Here is a 17,713-nt window from a genome sequence, read left to right on the forward strand (position 1 = left end):
AAATATTCACGTCCGAATCATCTGGCATACCGATGAAAGCTGTGAGGTCTCTAATCTAGAGTTATCTCCTTAGGGAGGCTTCTCTGGACTACTCTGTCAAAAATGATCATTCTCAGCTCCTGACTTTTTTTTCTTAAATCTCACTTGACAGTTCTTCTTCCTTCCTCACATTTCTCTTTTTCATTATAGTCTGTGTTCCTTGCTATGCTGAAGAGATATTGTCCCCTATAGCCTAGAGCCTAGGAGAGTGTCTATCACCGAATGAACAAATGAACCAAGTAAATGTTGTAATGTTCATAAATCTCAACTGAAATGGCTATCAATCCTCTGAAATTCAGGTTACCTTGAAAGAAACTGTAGGATCTATCATGATAAAATGACTCCAAAGTGTAGTTAGTGGGATTTTTTACTATGGGAGATGGGAATTTTTTCATGATTGATTTTTTTTCTTAGAATTCATTTGCTTAGTACAAAAACTTTTAAGATGTGGTAAAATTTAGGCCCCTAAATGCCAAAGGATGAAACTGCTTGCTTATAGGTAAACCATTGCCTGTCTAAATATTCTTTGTGTTTTTCTTGCAAGCCATCAATAGTTTCTTCTGTGTGTGTCAATTTTAGCAGCTCTTTGTGGTCCATAGAAGCAATTAGTTTCATCTCTGGTTTATTGCTGGAAACTTGTTGGTTAATTTCATTTCTGAAGTGGCTCAGTGACTTTGGTGTACTTTTTTTTTTTTATTAACTTGAGTATTTCTTATATACATTTCGAGTGTTATTCCCTTTCCCGGTTTCCGGGCAAACAGCCCCCTCTCTCCTCCCCTTCTTTATGGGTGTTACCCTCCCCATCCTCCCCCCCTTGCCGCCCTCCCCAGAACAATCTAGTTCACTGGAGGTTCAGTCTTAGCAGGACCCAGGGCTTCCCCTTCCACTGGTGCTCTTACTAGGATATTCATTGCTACCTATGAGGTCAGAGTCCAGGGTCAGTCCATGTATAGTCTTTAGGTAGTGGCTTAGTCCCTGGAAGCTCTGGTTGCTTGGCATTGTTGTACATATGGGGTCTCGAGCCCCTTCAGGCTCTTCCAGTTCTTTCTCTGATTCCTTCAACGGGGGTCCTATTCTCAGTTCAGTGGTTTGCTGCTGGCATTCACCTCTGTATTTGCTGTATTCTGGCTGTGTCTCTCAGGAGTGATCTACATCCGGCTCCTGTCGGCCTGCACTTCTTTGCTTCATCCATCTTGTCTAATTGGATGGCTGTATATGCATGGGCCACATGTGGGGCAGGCTCTGAATGGGTGTTCCTTCTGTGTCTGTTTTAATCTTTGCCTCTCTCTTCCCTGCCAAGGGTATTCTTGTTCCCCTTTTAAAGAAGGAGTGAAGCATTCACATTTTGATCATCCATCTTGAGTTTCATTTGTTCTAGGCATCTAGGGTAATTCAAGCATTTGGGCTAATAGCCACTTATCAATGAGTGCATACCATGTGTGTTTTTCTGTGATTGGGTTACCTCACTCAGGATGATATTTTCCAGTTCTGACCATTTGCCTACGAATTTCATTTGTATTAAATGTAAGAGGTATCCTCACAGATACAACACATTTATTGCAAAATAGTCCCAGTTCACCATTTCTTATTTTAAAGTGGAACATAGCATTTTTATATATTTATGGGTTACAACATGATATGTTTGTTTACGTGAAACAAAAATCTATAATGCAGCAACTTGACAAAAAAGACTAGAAAAAAACCCTACCATCTTATTTAACTTCATTTCATTGTAATTCATGAAGAATACCATGTACTTAGTGCTGTATTAAATGTGGTCCAAGTTCTAAATTCCAAGAGGCTTCTGCAATTCTGTTCAACAGCACTGCTTTACCAGTTTAGACCTTTATTTTTAAATTCTCTCTCTCTCTCCCCCTCCCCCTCTCCTCCTCCCCTCTCTCTGTGTAGATTGTGTAGATATATAGGTACGTACGAGCATTTGCCACAGCACATGAACCAAAGAACAACATTTTGGGAGTTGGTTCTCTCCACTGTGTTTCAAGGGAGGGTCTCTCTAGTGTCTGCTGCTGAGTTGTGTGCACAAGCTTCTAGCAATAAAAGTGCTAGAATTACAGATGCGAGAGATCCAATCTGGATTTTCACATGGGTGTCGGAGATGAAACACAGGTTTCTGGGCCAAAATTTCAGATTTTAAACTGTATTTGAAAATTGTGCTAGGTGAGGAATATAATGATCCTTAAATTAGACCTTTTCTTACTTTGGGAGGACTTGGGTTATCTGATATCATGTTTATTGGTACGTAAGGTATCTCTCTATAGGAGTTTATTAGCTTAATGTTTGAGGGAAAGAATATACTACTTTAGCCATGAGTTATACATAGGCTCTTAGTGAACAAATGGTTGGAAATATCATTTCTCCTGTTAATATTATTTCTATCTCATATTTATCTTTTCTCTATTTTTTAATCCAATATAAAAGTCCAGAAATTAAGTAAAATGATAATCAGTCTGTAAAAGCAATTAGAGTAAGAGAGCAGACCTAGCCATATACTCTTAAAATATTTTCAAGGGAAGCCACAGAATTATCACAGATCAGAGGTGAAAAACTCAAATGCCAAAAAGGAAACATGTCATCATGAAAGTGGGATGTGGTGCAGGTGTAAGGAGGACAGAGGTGCACTAGATAGGCATTTCCTTTCCCATCCAGAGGGAGCACTGTCCCTCAGCTCTAGACCACTTATGCTACTACTGGGTGCCTGGCAGAGCTGAGCTTTGTGAATTTTCTAGAAGCATTTTATAGTCTTTTTTTTTTTTTACATTTGGTCTCTCACTTCATAAATGTCAGGCTAAACAAAATACATCTGTGGCGTGATTCTGAACAACATCTGATAGAGACGCCTGACGAAGAGTGATGTGAGGAATCAACCTCTCAGTTACTAAGTAGATAAATGAGTTTGGCTAAGCCTACTGTCAGTGGTTGCACGAACCCTGGTACGATGTTGTTTTTAAATGCACTTCTCCATTAGTGATGGCGAGCGAAATGTCTGGCTTTGCAAATTACTGCTGTCATTTAGTTTAATGTACTCTTGTTTTTACATATTTATAAAAACCTTCTACATTATTAATAGTGATTAAATGCTTAGACACTGAAGATCAATAATGCTTCTGTTCACCTATTTACATTATTAAAAAGTAATAAGTAATACAGGGCACGTAGACTATGTGGTTTACTTTGTAGACATGTTTGGAATAGATTGAAGAAAAGGAAGAAATTTGTGCTACAGGATCAGTTGGATTTAGGAAAAATGGGGTAATTGAGTTTAATTTCCTAGAGATTTCTCTGTGGGCAACTTATGTCTTCACAGACATTACACCATCATAGAAGGTACGGAAGGTAGATATCTCACATGCTTTTTTTTTTTTTTTTGTTCTTTTTTTTTTCGGAGCTGGGCTCACATGCTTTTAAGTGCAGCCAGTTGTGTACAGCAAAAACTACTCTCCTTGTGATGCACAAGGGTTGACAATTATTTGTGTGTGTCCTTAGTACACTTACATATCTACGTACTGCTCTCTGTAGACTGACTACGGCACAATATGGTAACAAGTCAGCTGAGTTTGCCAGTAGGTAAATGAAACCATTAGCAAGGATTTTTGTTTTTACCTGTCTACCCAACTGCCTCTCAGCTATGGGGCAAAAGCAAAAGAACAAAAAAGTGCTTTGGCTGGTTACGGCGTGTGTTTTAGATTTATCTGAGGGAACCTAGTCTATAGTCAGGGTTGTGTAAGAGCCTTGAGTTATTTTAGAGTCACATGCTCCAGTTTTCTGAGGAAGTCATCATGGCTCAGTTCAGCAATTTAAAATCCAGGAATTCAGTACTAGTGTGCCTGGGTTCAAATCTAGGTTCTGACTTCTTCACGATTTTTTTTAAAATCACTTACCTAAAACACCAATTTCCTCATTTGAAAAAAATGCAAGTTAACAAACCATACTGTGAACAATTTACTGAGAACTAGATGAAATGACAAGATCCAAGATAGCAGACATCAGAGTCACAATAGATACCCAGTAACACTTGCCATGGAACAGTGTCCATTTCATGATGCTCGTCTCCAAAGAAGTACGTCCTTAGCTCTCATTAAAAAATCATAACTTGTTCTATTGAAACATAACAAGCTGAAGCTGATTTCTAAAACTGCTTGGTTCCAAAGTTTCTTATGTTGACCTAGATGCCATTTATCCAAGATAAATTTGGTTCATGTCACCAGTTAAGTTTAAGGACAAGCAGAAGTGGGGCAACTGTGGTGTAATGGAAAGGTTAGAGGAGATGCTGTAATTCAACCTTGCTGTCTCTGTGATTTAGTCTCTTAGAATCTCAGTTTCCACATATACATAATATACCAAATGCGACTGCCCCATTTCATAGGAATACTGTGAAAATAAATGGAAGAGTATGGGCTTGGATGATTTGCAAACTACAAAAGTATTATATGAGTGTACCAGAGAGATTGTAATTATCATTTATACATGTGATTAAAAATGAAATCATTTTTATCAATGATAAAGCAAGGAAAAGGGAATGCATTTTTTTGTTGTTAGAGAAAACAAGGTTGGATTGCTTGTGTTCAGGTATACACATTTGGAGAAGGCTCACATCTTTTTCGGACTGCAAGGACTCTAACGGAGATCATTGATGGGAGACCCAACATTCTGAATTTAAATGTGACTTGCAGAGCCAAATGATAACTTGGAGCATTTTAGAAAGAATGTGAAAACTCAGTCAAAGCAGGAGGAGAAGGGCACTAACCACCCACAGTAATAGTTCTGTGCGCTGTGTGAGTGCAAGCACCGCTGAAGCGTGAAGCTGGACCACAGGGGTTGAAGTCGCTCTTACCTTTTCTGAGTTTATTGCTCAAACGCCCTGTTCTGGGTCAGAATGACTTGTCTGCTGTCTCCCTCAGGTCCCGACTTCCCCCTTATTGAATTCAACATGTTATTTGACACATCTCAAGTCAGGAAGGTTATTATTTGTCTCAGTACCTGACCCCCTATGTTTGGACTGATTTCTCCCCAAGTATGGAGAGAAATCTAGAGTTGCCTTACCCTTTACCGTGAGTAGGAAAATGGGGATAATGATTGCCCTCAGCTCTTCTTCTTCCTTTGTGTTTCAAAATTAACTCTCTACTCTCTAAATAATTATATTGATTATGTCCATCTGAAAGATGGACTGGAGAGGTTATTCAAGTGGGAGAAAGTTTTGAAGTGGGGATTACTGAATCTCTCGATGGAAGGCAAATATTGTCTATCGTCCCTAGAAGAAAAACCTTTTTTTTTGGTGATATGTTGGCATTGGTTTTAGGTTATATTGGCAGGCCCAAAGGTAAGAATGACACAGTAAGAAAATAAGGAAAAAAATTTGGTTTCAGTTTTGTTGCTTCAATGAGAGTTCTAGCATTCAACTGACGAGAAAGGGAGTGGAGTTTATTCAGCTGATGAGAAAGGGAGTGGAATTTTCATGTACATCTTTTTTTTTCCCTCCTCTTGATATTTCCCAACGTTGAATTGTAATTTTCTTACATTGTCACTGGTATCAAGCTCTTGAAATAATCCATCTGCAGGGAGTGGGACATGCACAGAGGATCTTAGACAAATCATTTATGTTGTCATTAATGAGTTTTGTTTGCCGCCCATAAGGAAGGGGGGGGGGGAGGGGGATGTTTGCCCGGAAACCGGGAAAGGGAATAACACTCGAAATGTATATAAGAAATACTCAAGTTAATTAAAAAAAAAGAGTTTTGTTTGCAAGAATCTAGTAAACTAGTGAGTCAGCAATTTATAGAACAAATCAAGGATATATATATATGTGTGTGTGTATATATATACATATATATATATATTTTGTGTGTGTGTCACTATATGATTGTGCACAATGTGTGTGCAGGAACCTGCAGAGGTCAGAAAAAGGCACTGGATCTCCTGGGATCTCCTGGAATCAGAGTTATAGGTCATTTTGAGACACCATGAGGGTTCTGAGAGCTGAACCTGACTTCTCTGACAGAGCAGCAAGTGCTATTAACCACCCAACTGTCTCTCCAGCTCCAAGAAGGACTTTTCAAATCTTTAATAACTAGACTTACCTATACCTTGTGCTAATTATTAAAGTGTGTCATTGATGAAAGTGAATGGGTTGAATACCAATCAGCAAATTCTTGTTATTATACTTTATATAAATGAAGTGATTTAAATGTGTTTCTTGTCAGATCTTTAGAGATAATTCTGGCATTTGAGCATTCTGAGAAGACAGTTATTTCCCATGGTGAATTTCCCATTAAGATGTCAAGTCATTCAACCCTTTGACCTGGAAATGCTTTTGTTCATGAAACAGAACCTAAAATTTAGCTATTGAAATTTATACTTTTTTCTTTCAAATAATAATTCAGAAGTTAAAGATTAAGCTTGCAAATATACTTCCATTTGCCATTAAATAACAATTTCCATACTTATATAGACATCTCCTATTACTTTATGATATAGAATCTAGCCAATTGGCCTTTAGAAAAAAATTGGTAACAGTGCAGGCATTCAAGAGAAGGCATAAGAAAGATAGCAATACTGTTGAAAGGAATGAGAAACCACTTGATCTTTAAAAGACCATTTTCTTTGACTCTGAAGGAAAATCATGAGCACTTTAAGTAAGGACAAAATAAATTTCTATATACCTGCTGTCAAATGAGATCTCTTGAGGAACGACATGAGTACTATCCTTGCCAATAAGAAATTTGATTCGATCATAGAAGAGTCTTGAAGTGTGCTGAGAGAAGAGGGGCTGGCTTTGTTGGATGAGGTCAAGAGGGTCTGGTGAGCCCTGACAGAGTGGGCTTACATAACAGTTGCTTTGTTGACAACAATCGGGGTCCACACAGTCCGTCAAACCATCTGGAAAGCAAAACAAATCAATAATGATATTTATCTTCAAGAAAACAATATAGTCAAAAGTATGCAAAATGGAGAAAGATAGTAAATGTAAAGTTATATTTTTGAGAACAGAGCGTGTTATAACTTCATGTTTCTCAGGAATTGTTACTCACTGAGTTTATAGTGTATCTCAGAGAAATTCAAACTATTTTGTTCCTAATTCTTCCTGTTTGAAATTCTCTAATATTTGTTAACTAGAGACTATAGTTTATGTAACTACAATGTACCTTTTGGTTAAAGTACTCTGTTAGGTATATCTTGTTATACCTTTCTATCTTTGGTGAATCACTCATCAGAATGGTAACTATTTTTTTTGTTCCTTTAAAAAATTCTTACCCCTAGACCATCTACTGTGAATGTACAGTTAACCAGTACTTGACAACCTGCTTTCGTTTTCACTTAAAAATCATCTTAATATGGTTGTTTACAGGTAATTCTCAGCACAGAGGTTGAGATTTTCTTTTCTTCTTTCTTTCTTTTTTTTTTGAGGTTGAGATTTTCACTGTGCAAAAGGATATAGGACAGTGATTTTCTAATGTGCAGCCAATTACCTATGGAACTCATTAAGTACCTAGATTCTTGAATTCTGCCTACTGAATCAGAATTTCCCCTATCCTAAGGTTGTACATGCTTAATATGGGCGATTCTGTAGCATGCTAAAGTAGCTGGTCACTCTTTCATTTTATTTTAGGATTTCATACAAGCAATGGTAGTTTTATGTAATTATTACTAAACTTAGTACCTATCAACGTAACAAGCCACTTTCTTTACTTGTGGGGGCCCTCATCATTTGCATTGGACTTATGAATCCACTGTTGTATTGGAATGCACAGAATTAATCCTGCCCAAGGACCAGGTAAATTCCTGAAATGCTGGGAATGGTGGTTCTTGGAAAATAACAAAACTTCATAGGAAAGTATGGCATCCTTTAGGTGTCCTTATAAACCCTGCAACATATGTCTTGGGGCCATTTTAGCTGGAAAATTCTAGGGAATGGTCTTGACCAAAGTCCATCTCTTAGTTAGTATTTAGTATTTAATGAGGCTTGCTTTAAGTTTGGCCCCAAATGGTGAAGTTGCTTTTTCTCCGGTGTATCTCAGAACTAACAGTGTGAAGGAAAAAGAATAACATAAAAGTTTCACTCTTTGGAAGAGGAAAGATACAGTCCACAAGACCTACTGAAGGGAGGAATGGTTATTTAGAATGTAATAGGTATGAAATGCTTTGCTAGTTGCTTGGCGAGCTAATGAAAGAAACACTCCCCTTCCCCCAGAAATTCAGAACTTCAGAGGATAAAACAGGCGTTTAAACAGCTGACTCTTGTACCGGTGAAGTGTGAGAAGAGCTCTAAGAGAGTTCTAAGCAAAGAAAAAGAAGTGGATGGAGTGATTAACTGAGCATATGGACACTTCACTCCACATCCAATAAGCAAAAAATTTAAAAGTCCTTCCAAGGTCCTTAGAACAGGCAAGTGGCTCTAATTCCGTTGTTTAACAAGGGTAAACATAAAGACGCTAATCTCAGCTTGCAGTGGAAAAGAGAGGTTCAGGGGAATCAGCGGCTCCTTAAGGCTGATGGTAAAAGGCACTGGTTTTCTGCAGCGATTTTGCTTGCTCCCTCTTCCCTCACTAGGCTGCTCCACTTGAGCTACAAGAAGATGTATCATAACTGGGGGCAAGGAAAGTGAGAAACACCAAGAGGAGGCTTTGGAAGAGTAGCCTTGGTGCATCTCGAAAGATATTTTCCCTACATGTGGTCTTTTCAAACTCTCTATACCACGGAGTACTTTGTTTTAAAATGAAGTATACTTTTTTTCTTGTTTTGCCCGTTTAATTGATTCTTGTCCATGCCTTTTTCTTTTGTCTCTCCATGGACACATTTCTTTATTTATGACTAACTTTTACCACTGGTTTTGTTTCAAAATAAGTTCCCTTCTTTCATCATTTAGCGAAACAAATTAGCAGATATTCCCTCGATTTTAGATGACATTTCTTCCCCCTCCTATGATAAGATGTTCTTATTAGCATATTATCTCTTTACTCTTCTGCTAATTAGATATCTGAATGTGTAGAAAAGTTGGCAAAAATATCAGATGGATTAAAAGAGTTTTTGTAATGTTTGCTATTGGTGCCCCATAGGAAAAACATGAAAAAAATGAGTGTCAAGTGCAAACTTATCTTTATTCATTTTTATTGAATTGTGGATTTTTTATTGGCATAATGTACACAGAAGCACTTAATGTCATGTTTGGTAAACATTAACAAATGTACTTACTGATAATACTTTTGGACATTGACAGGTCTCATTCTATCACCTATGAATCCAACTTATTATGGAACATGAGTTGATTTTAAATAAATATTCCTGTCATATTAATCTTCAAAGTTGGATTCTAAAACTAACCATTGAGCTAATTCAAAATTGGGAATCGCATTCTCATCTAGTTAGGTGATATTGAATTCAAGGTAATCTCTTACATTTATTAATGCCTACTATATACAGAGCTGACCCTATGAGATTTCCTTTTTCTCAAAAAAAAAAAAAAAAAAGCAATGCGCTGTTGAATTTAGGAAGGTAGCAGGGAAGCTGACCAACGATGGCATGCAACCCTAAATTAGAAATTGCAGGCAAACCCAGCACAAGAGCAAATATCTACTTACCAATTATCACATTGGATAACACTCCAAACAGTATGTCTAGACTGTTACAAAGAAGTGCAAATGACAGTCACACTGGATGTGTGTATTTTTTTTTTTGGCTATTAACAGTTCTTTTATTGTTCTGAATTGGAAGATGTGGCACCCTACTGACAGCCAAGCTCAGGTGTCAGATACGAACATATCATATGTTAGCTGCTTTTATTTTCAGAGAATGTTTTCCTTAAGGGGATAAAAATAAAAGAGAGCAAAAACGACAGAGGTTATACTGTCTTGGAAGACTAAACATGGTGCTCATTGATCCTAGTTTTGCCAACCAATTTGGGTCTATTCCAATTGGTTCAAGGATATGGTTTGTTTCCCTGTAATCAAGTCATCACTAATAAATACTTGGCTATCACATGTGTGCCCTTGTTTGGTAAAAAGAATAGAAAAGGAGATCTGAACAATAGAGGAGAAACTCATGTTGGCCTAAACCTCTAATGAAGTTACTCATAAGACCCATAATATTATCTGGATAGGAATCGACAGCTAAGTTTTGGCAGGGTATCCTTAAGAATTTTCAACTTTGTATCAACTAATTAATATTTTCTAAGTATTAGGTACTTCCAAATGCATCATTTAAGCTAACTTCTGCAACAAATTTTTACCTAGATATTCCCAGGTTCATTTTATAAATAGATGATAAGAGGCTAATGTGATCCCATAGTTATTTGGGAGACATATTAACATACAGTGTTCTATTTAGAAATTCAAAAAGATTATTAATCATTGTGTTTACATTTCAAATGTTATCTCCCCTCCAGGAATCCTCCCACCCCTCCCCTTTACCTCTAAGAGGGTTCTCCCCCACCCACCTACCCACTCATGCCTCATGAGCAGCCTCATCTATACCATACTATGGTATTATCCACTCAAAATCTCATAACATGGTAGACCTTAAAAATTACAAAAATATAGAAGGGAACTTTTGTGAGTGTTAGATATTTTTATAGCCTTGATAATGGTCACAGTAATATATATATGTGTATATATATACATATATGTGTGTATATATGTGTGTGTATATATATATATATACATATATATATGAAAACCAGTAAACTTGAAAAAATAATCATGAAGAATATGCACACTGTCTAGTTTATATCTAGCAATTGATAAGTATTAGATATTATATGTCAAGCTGTGGATTATAAAAACCACAAGGTATCTAGAGATAGAGGCTTAGGTTTGGGTTCCAGTGGTTCACATTAGCAGTTTAGAATGGTCACCCTCCCTCGTATGGAAATAGTCTGAAAACTGTTCAGCACAATCAATGCATTGACATGTATGGAATGTATTGACTTAGGGGCAAGCTTTGCATAGATAGGATACCATGTGACTCTGAGTTGGTAGCTAATACTGTAATATGAAACACATTCATTGAATTGTATTTACCTGTGGAGTTGTTAGCACTTGGATAAAAGCTAGATTGAGGGGTTGGGGATTTGGCTCAGTGGTAGAGCGCTTGCCTAGCAAGCGCAAGGCCCTGGGTTCGGTCCCCAGCACCAAAAAAAAAAAAAAAAGCTAGATTGAGGTTTAATTTTTTTTTATGGTTATAGAATAGAATCTGGTCTGTAATGCTCAAAAGTCCTATTTCATGGACAATTGTAAATTTAGTTAGAGATTATTAACACAACCTCAATTAATGCATCAGACTAAATGGGAGGCCCTTAAGTAGAGCAAATGCTATCAATTCACTGCTCCTGGTCTTTTATTTCCCTATTTACTAAACTATGCAGCATGCTGGGGACATACAAAGTATGAGGTTTATTGGTCCATGAGTTATATGTGTTCGCTCACCTGTGGTGCTATTTTCTAGATCTAGAAACATGATGATAGTTACTGGTTTTAATGAATGGTGACTTATTATGAAGAACAATGCCTGGAAAACCATTCTTGTTTAGTTATTTGATTTACAGATTTTGCAAACAAATATGAACCTTGACCACTAAAACACTTTCTACACGAGAAGCTAGGACACATATGGAGAAATATTTAAAAGACCGGAGAAGAGGGGCCATTGGATTACACATTTTTATTCTATAGTTTAATATTCTTCCATAATGTTTTTATTATATTAGATATCACTGTCCTTCCTTTATAAGTAGAGTGAATAAGATGAGATCCTCATTATTTGGCTGAACATCTCACAAAACACACAATGCTCGGTGTGATCTGTGCCTGTGTACCTTTGAATAGTGCTAGATCAGCAAATTCCTGTGGTCCAGAGACTGTAGCTTCACTCTACTCTCCACAGTGTCTATTGTTTTGAACCTGCTTCCTTGGAGCCATGTGAAACCTTTCTCAGCTGCCAGAGTAAGTTATGGCCTCCATGAACATTGATCCACCCTTGGTGTTTTAAAGCACCCTTACACATTTAAAATGCGGAACCACTTTATGAGGATCTTTGCTTAGTATCTGTTTCTGTTGTTAGAGCATATCCTTCATTGAACCAAAAATGCATCTTGATTATCATTTCATCATTATCATGATGCTCAGAAAACACTTGAAAAAATGCAGTAATGAGTTAATGAAAACCTGGGTATTCAATGTGGGACTTCTACCTAGAAGGTAGATATTTGATATAACATGTGAATCTGTGCTAACGAATTAAACTTTATTCAAAACTGGGAGTCTCTAGTTCTGTGTTGTCCAGTGAGTAGCCTGCTGTGGCTATTGTACATCTGAGATCTGACTAGTCGGACTAAAACAAGCAGAATTTTTCTTACATTAAAATACATATAGCTTTTGTGTAGACAGTGACAATGTGATGTTTCCAAATATGTAGGTATTGGATGATGTTTAAAATTTCCAAGTATTATAAAATGGTTTAAAAATTTTAACATTAGATTTATTACTTTTCTGCCCATTATAAATTCTACCAATGCTTTTAATAGTAATGAATTTCTTTTCCATGTTGAGTGCTGTAATTTCTGCTTTCTTTAGCATTTAATTCAATAATCCTACTAGAATATATTTCTTTTTCTTTAGGTACACAGTAGGAATTAAAAATCTACTTGTTTCTTAATAGTTGTCTCAACACCATATAATCATAATGCATCATAATGCTTCTTTCTCCCACTGACTCTTTTTGGTTTTGTGTATATAATGTGTATGTGTATGTGTGTTTATATGTATTCCTGTGTTTCTGTGTATGTATGAATGCATATGTTTGTACAGTCCACAAGTTGATATTGCTGTCTTCCTCAATTGCTTTCTACCTTTAAATTTTTTTCATTTTAATGTGTATATGTACGTGTATATATTTGTGCATGCTTGTACATGATGATATATGTGTATGGACATACATGCTACACTGTTAATGTGGAGATCAGAGGACAACTTTGTGGAATTGGTGCCCTTCCTTCTACCTTACAATGTTTCTGGGGATTTGGGGATTTGAAGATTGAACTCACGTCTCTAGGCTTGTGTGAGGCTCTGTTTCTCTGTCTCTGTCTGTCTCTGTCTCTGTCTGTGTCTCTGTCTCTCTGTGTCTCTGTGTCTCTCTGTGTCTCTGTGTCTCTCTGTGTCTCTCTGTCTATCTCTCTCTGTCTTTTTCTCTGTCTCTCTGTCTCTGTCTCTGTCTCTGTCTCTGTCTCTGTCTCTGTCTCTCTCTCTCTCTTTCTCTCTCTCTCTCTCAGACAAGGTCTGTCACTGAACCTGGAGTTCTGAACCTGATTTTCACAGAGCAATTATCTAGTCTGGCTGGCTAGCCTGTTCCAGTGATCTTTCATTCTCTGTTTTCCCAATACTAAAATTCCAGGTCCAGTCACCATGCTAGGTTTCATGCTTTTGCATGGGTACAGGGGATTGTATTCAGGTCCTTGTGCTTGTGTGACAAACACTTTACTGAGCTACATCCTCAGCTCCTTCACACTGACTTTCAATGCTGACCCAATGATGCAATACATTTAAATTTGTGCTTGGGCATGTTCCAGGACTTTTATTTGGTTGTGATGATTTGTTTATGAAAGCGTTGGAATAGACTTTACTTGTTGATAGCTTCCCTTACCATTTGTTTTAGGTATTCAGACACAGTCAGTGCAATGCTTACTCTTTTCCTTGGGCTTGTAAAAGTTTGTGATCATAGTTTCGAAATTTCAATTCAAGACACGTGGCTAACAAATCAAATGGTGGTCCCCATGATGTTAAGTCTCCTTCATGCTTAGGGCTCTACAGATGGTAAGTGCTAACTTATTCAGGGATAACTGTGGTCACAGTATTTGACAGAGCTGTGACTTCTATAGTAATTAGTACTTAGCAAGACCTTTCTCTTTCCTTTGATTGTTAGGGAAAAAAATCTAAAGGTTACTTGTTCCCAGCTTTTCAGCTCTTCAAGGACCTCTTAGGTAGCTTACAGGGAAGCTGTGTCACCTACATATTCAATGCAGCCCAATTACTTACTAAGAGTCACAATGCATTGAGATCAGAGTGTAACTAAAGTCAAAGCTGCAGGATGTAGCAGCGGTTCTAATGAATATTCAACGGTGATTAGGATGCAAGAAAAATACCAAACAGCCTTAAGTATCAGGCGTAATGTGGAGCAATCAGGTAGCAGCTCCTTGAAGCAACTGCTTGAGAGTGATGTGTTTTTGATTGGAAGATTTCTTAAGAATTGCCTTTTAAAAATTAGGAATACTTTTTTTTCAGGAAGGTTCAATTGCCACCTTCTGATTTAATTAAAGCACATATACAAACAAAGACACTAATCATTAATCATAGTCAGATAAATGACATCTGTCCTTTTGAGAATTTGGAAAGCCAAGATCCCCAAATGAAGGGCATGCAATGTATTTTTTTGGGGTAGTATATAAACATTATAGAGATGGAATTACTGGTCTAAAATCCTACTCATGGGACTTTTAGTGGGTTTTCCATCTTTCTTTCTTTCTTAATGTAGAGACCAATCTATATTTGTCATCAGTATCATCTTAGTCCCACTAAAGGACAAATGGTAATTGAAACTCTCACAGAGTGTTCTAACCCTACTCCCTAAAGAGACAATCATAAGCTATGCTGAGCTCTTATCAAGCCTTTGATTTTCAATTTGCATATAGATACACAGTTTTAATAAATGTGCAGAGGTCACTGCACATTCGGTAAAATCTCCTATGTTTTTTATACCCACATACTCCATAGGCATTGAGAATTGATAATCCAATAATTCATTCATGTTTAATTGATCCATCCATTAAACATTTTTGGCTGCCTTGATGTGACCTTGAAGCCATAAGGATTCTTGATAATTAAATATTCCATAATTTTTATTACCTGACAAAGTCACGAAACTTATTTTGGCTCAACTTTAATTGAGCCAGAAATTATAAATGTATAGGTCGTTAATATATCTTGTGAATATAACCTTTCAATCAACACATCAGATAGGAACGCTCTATTAATTACACGAATGAGGTGACTCATCCAGTTTACACTTAAACATCTCAGTTCCTTGCTATATAACCTTTATAAACTTAATTAATTTTCCTGTGCCTAGTTTTGTAAATTGTCAAAATATCACCAATTGAGTTTCCTACAGCAACATTCCTAAATTAGATATTCCATACGAGATTCTCAGCACGGTGCTTGGTTCTAAGTAAATTCTATACACAAGTAAATTACTGCTATTGTTAATTATATTGGGCAAATAGCTATGGCGCACGTGTCATGCCTGACATGTATCAAGAAAGACAGAAAGATGTGATTAAGTACTAAATTGTATGGTGTGTACTATAAACATCAGGGGAAATTGAGGAGGAGAAGTCACAGATTTCATGGAGATTTGTCTTGAGTGGACACTGTAGTGGACAGATACATATGAGTAAAGAGAAGATATACCAGGAAACATGCCTATAGGGAAGCCAAAGCCAGTAACTCCATCTCCACGATGTTTACATACTACCCCACAAGAATACATTGCATGCCCTTCATTTGACGATCTTGGCCTTCCAAATTCTCTAAAGGACACATGTCACTTATCTGACTATGACTAATGATTAATGTCTTTGTTTGTATATGTGCTTTGTATATGAGCCTTAAAACTCAGCCAAGCAGTTGAACTATATATTATTTAGTTGGAAAAGAAACCCCTCAAGTTATATAGGTAGGAAATAGAATTTTTAGAAACTAATATGCTCCCCGTTCATTCTCTCCCTCCCCCCCCTCTCTCTCTCTTTCTATATATATATATATGTATGTGTGTGTGTGTGTGTTGTCCTCTGTTACATTTTATACGGTTACTTGAATTATCTCTTTTGATATTTACAACCACATTCTATGCATTTAATACTTTTTATTATCAATTCTTTTAGTTTTCCTATACACAACATGTAAAGAAAAATGTATTTTGCATGCGTTTGTATGTGTATATGTGTATATACATGTTACAAGATATGGGTGGTGTGTGTGTGTGTGTGTGTGTGTGTGTGTGTGTGTGTGTGTGTGTGTGTGTGTGTTTATGGGCATGTATGGAGGACCAAAGCTGACATTGGATGTCTGTCTTGATTATTCTCCAGTTTATTTATTGAGACAGAGTCTCTCACCTGACCCAGAGCCTACCACTTCAGGCTAGTTTAGCAAGGGAGATTGTGTTAGAGATACCATATATTTTTCTCTCCAGTGCTGGGAGGGCTCAGTCAATAGACTATGGAAGAAAAATTTACAACCTAGTGAATGCCTAAGCCCAAACTGTTTTCTTATAGATTTAAGCATTTTATTCGAATTGAAATTATAACAAATGTAAGTATATCACAAATACAGTAAATCGGCCTCACATTTAAAAATGTACTTCCAAGATACTGTCATAAGAAAAGGATTTTGTTGCTAATTTTACGTTTTCTTGCCTAGAAAGTATGCAAAAGTTAGGCCAAACTGACTCACCACAGTGGGTTTGTCAGATGCTAACGTAGTTTGCACTATGCACAAATGAAACATTTTATTTGTTCTCAGTTATTTAGAGCTCCCTCTTGTGTTGCTACCTCCTAGTAACAATGACTTTCAGAGGACACTGCGATTTCTGATAAGTTTTTGTATTTACGAGCTGAACATGATGTTTTGTTTATTAGTTTTTGAGACACAATATCAACACCTATTTATGGTTTACAATTAAATGAGATATAATACATGCAAAATATTCGGAGTATTGCACAAGGTATTAAGTAAATAATATCTTGAAAATATTACTGAAATTAAAACTAGTACAACCCCATATACCTCAATATTATTGATACTTAAGGTTCTTAATTTTTGCCCTTGGCAAGGCTGGTTAAAACTGTGCTCCAGGCACACCTATTGCTCTCTTACATGCACGTTTTGTAAATAACTCACCTCCATCATTGTCCAAGTTGTCGCCACAAAGCATTTCCATGACAATGTTGCAGCCTGTTCCACTCCAACCAACCTGACACACACAGTGCCAACCATTTTGATCCAGGGTACATCGTCCATTTCCAAAGCAGAGCCCTGGACAGCCATCTGAAAAGACAGCAGAGGGTAACAATCACAGAGCCACCAGAATGGGATTGGCCAACAATGATGTATCTGCCCACAGGGAAGAATTTAATCATCTGGGCTCTGTTCAGACAAGGTGCTGAATAAATGCAAGAGGAGCTTGCTTACTTGCAACACCTTCCCAGGGAACTTGTTATCCCTGACTTTGCAGTGTTTTTCCTTAGAGAGCCAATTAAGTGTTATTAATGCTAACCTCAATTCCCAACCTCTGGTTCAGATTGGAGGAAAACTGTGGTAGGGACAAGAAATATTTTCTGTTTCTTTTTGAAAAACCTATCTCATTTCTCCCCAAATTGGATAGATAATGCTGTATCTAGTTATGGTCAAGAAGTTGAAGAAAGACAACAGTTTCTATGAAGAGAAACTTTCTTCAACGACTTCTAACTTGTGATGTTTTTCCCTTTGTGTTCTAGGGCTTCAGGACATAGGCATGTTGGTTTATAATTCAAACCACACCACTGTGTATTTGCTTATTCCTTAGAAAAGTGCTCTGCTTGGTTTGCACCTATTCAGCTTTTCAAGATTATTACTGA

At 37.0% G+C, this 17,713-nt stretch overlaps 1 protein-coding gene across 2 annotated transcripts in view; it reads right to left on the bottom strand.

Moving 5' to 3' along the window:
- Nucleotides 1–17,713, bottom strand: part of Tenm1 (teneurin transmembrane protein 1) — an 889,292-nt gene that overhangs the window by 179,969 nt on the left and 691,610 nt on the right. For both annotated transcript variants that reach the window (XM_087599322.1, NM_001446957.1), the window contains 2 exon segments: nt 16,998–17,144; nt 6,717–6,933 (listed from right to left, as the gene is read on the bottom strand). In XM_087599322.1, coding sequence (XP_087455448.1) covers nt 6,717–6,933; nt 16,998–17,144 — 364 coding nt within the window.

This window comes from Rattus norvegicus, chromosome X (assembly GCF_021556685.1).
Source record: "Rattus norvegicus strain SHRSP/BbbUtx chromosome X, alternate assembly SHRSP_T2T, whole genome shotgun sequence".
NCBI classification, from domain to species: Eukaryota; Metazoa; Chordata; class Mammalia; order Rodentia; family Muridae; genus Rattus; species Rattus norvegicus.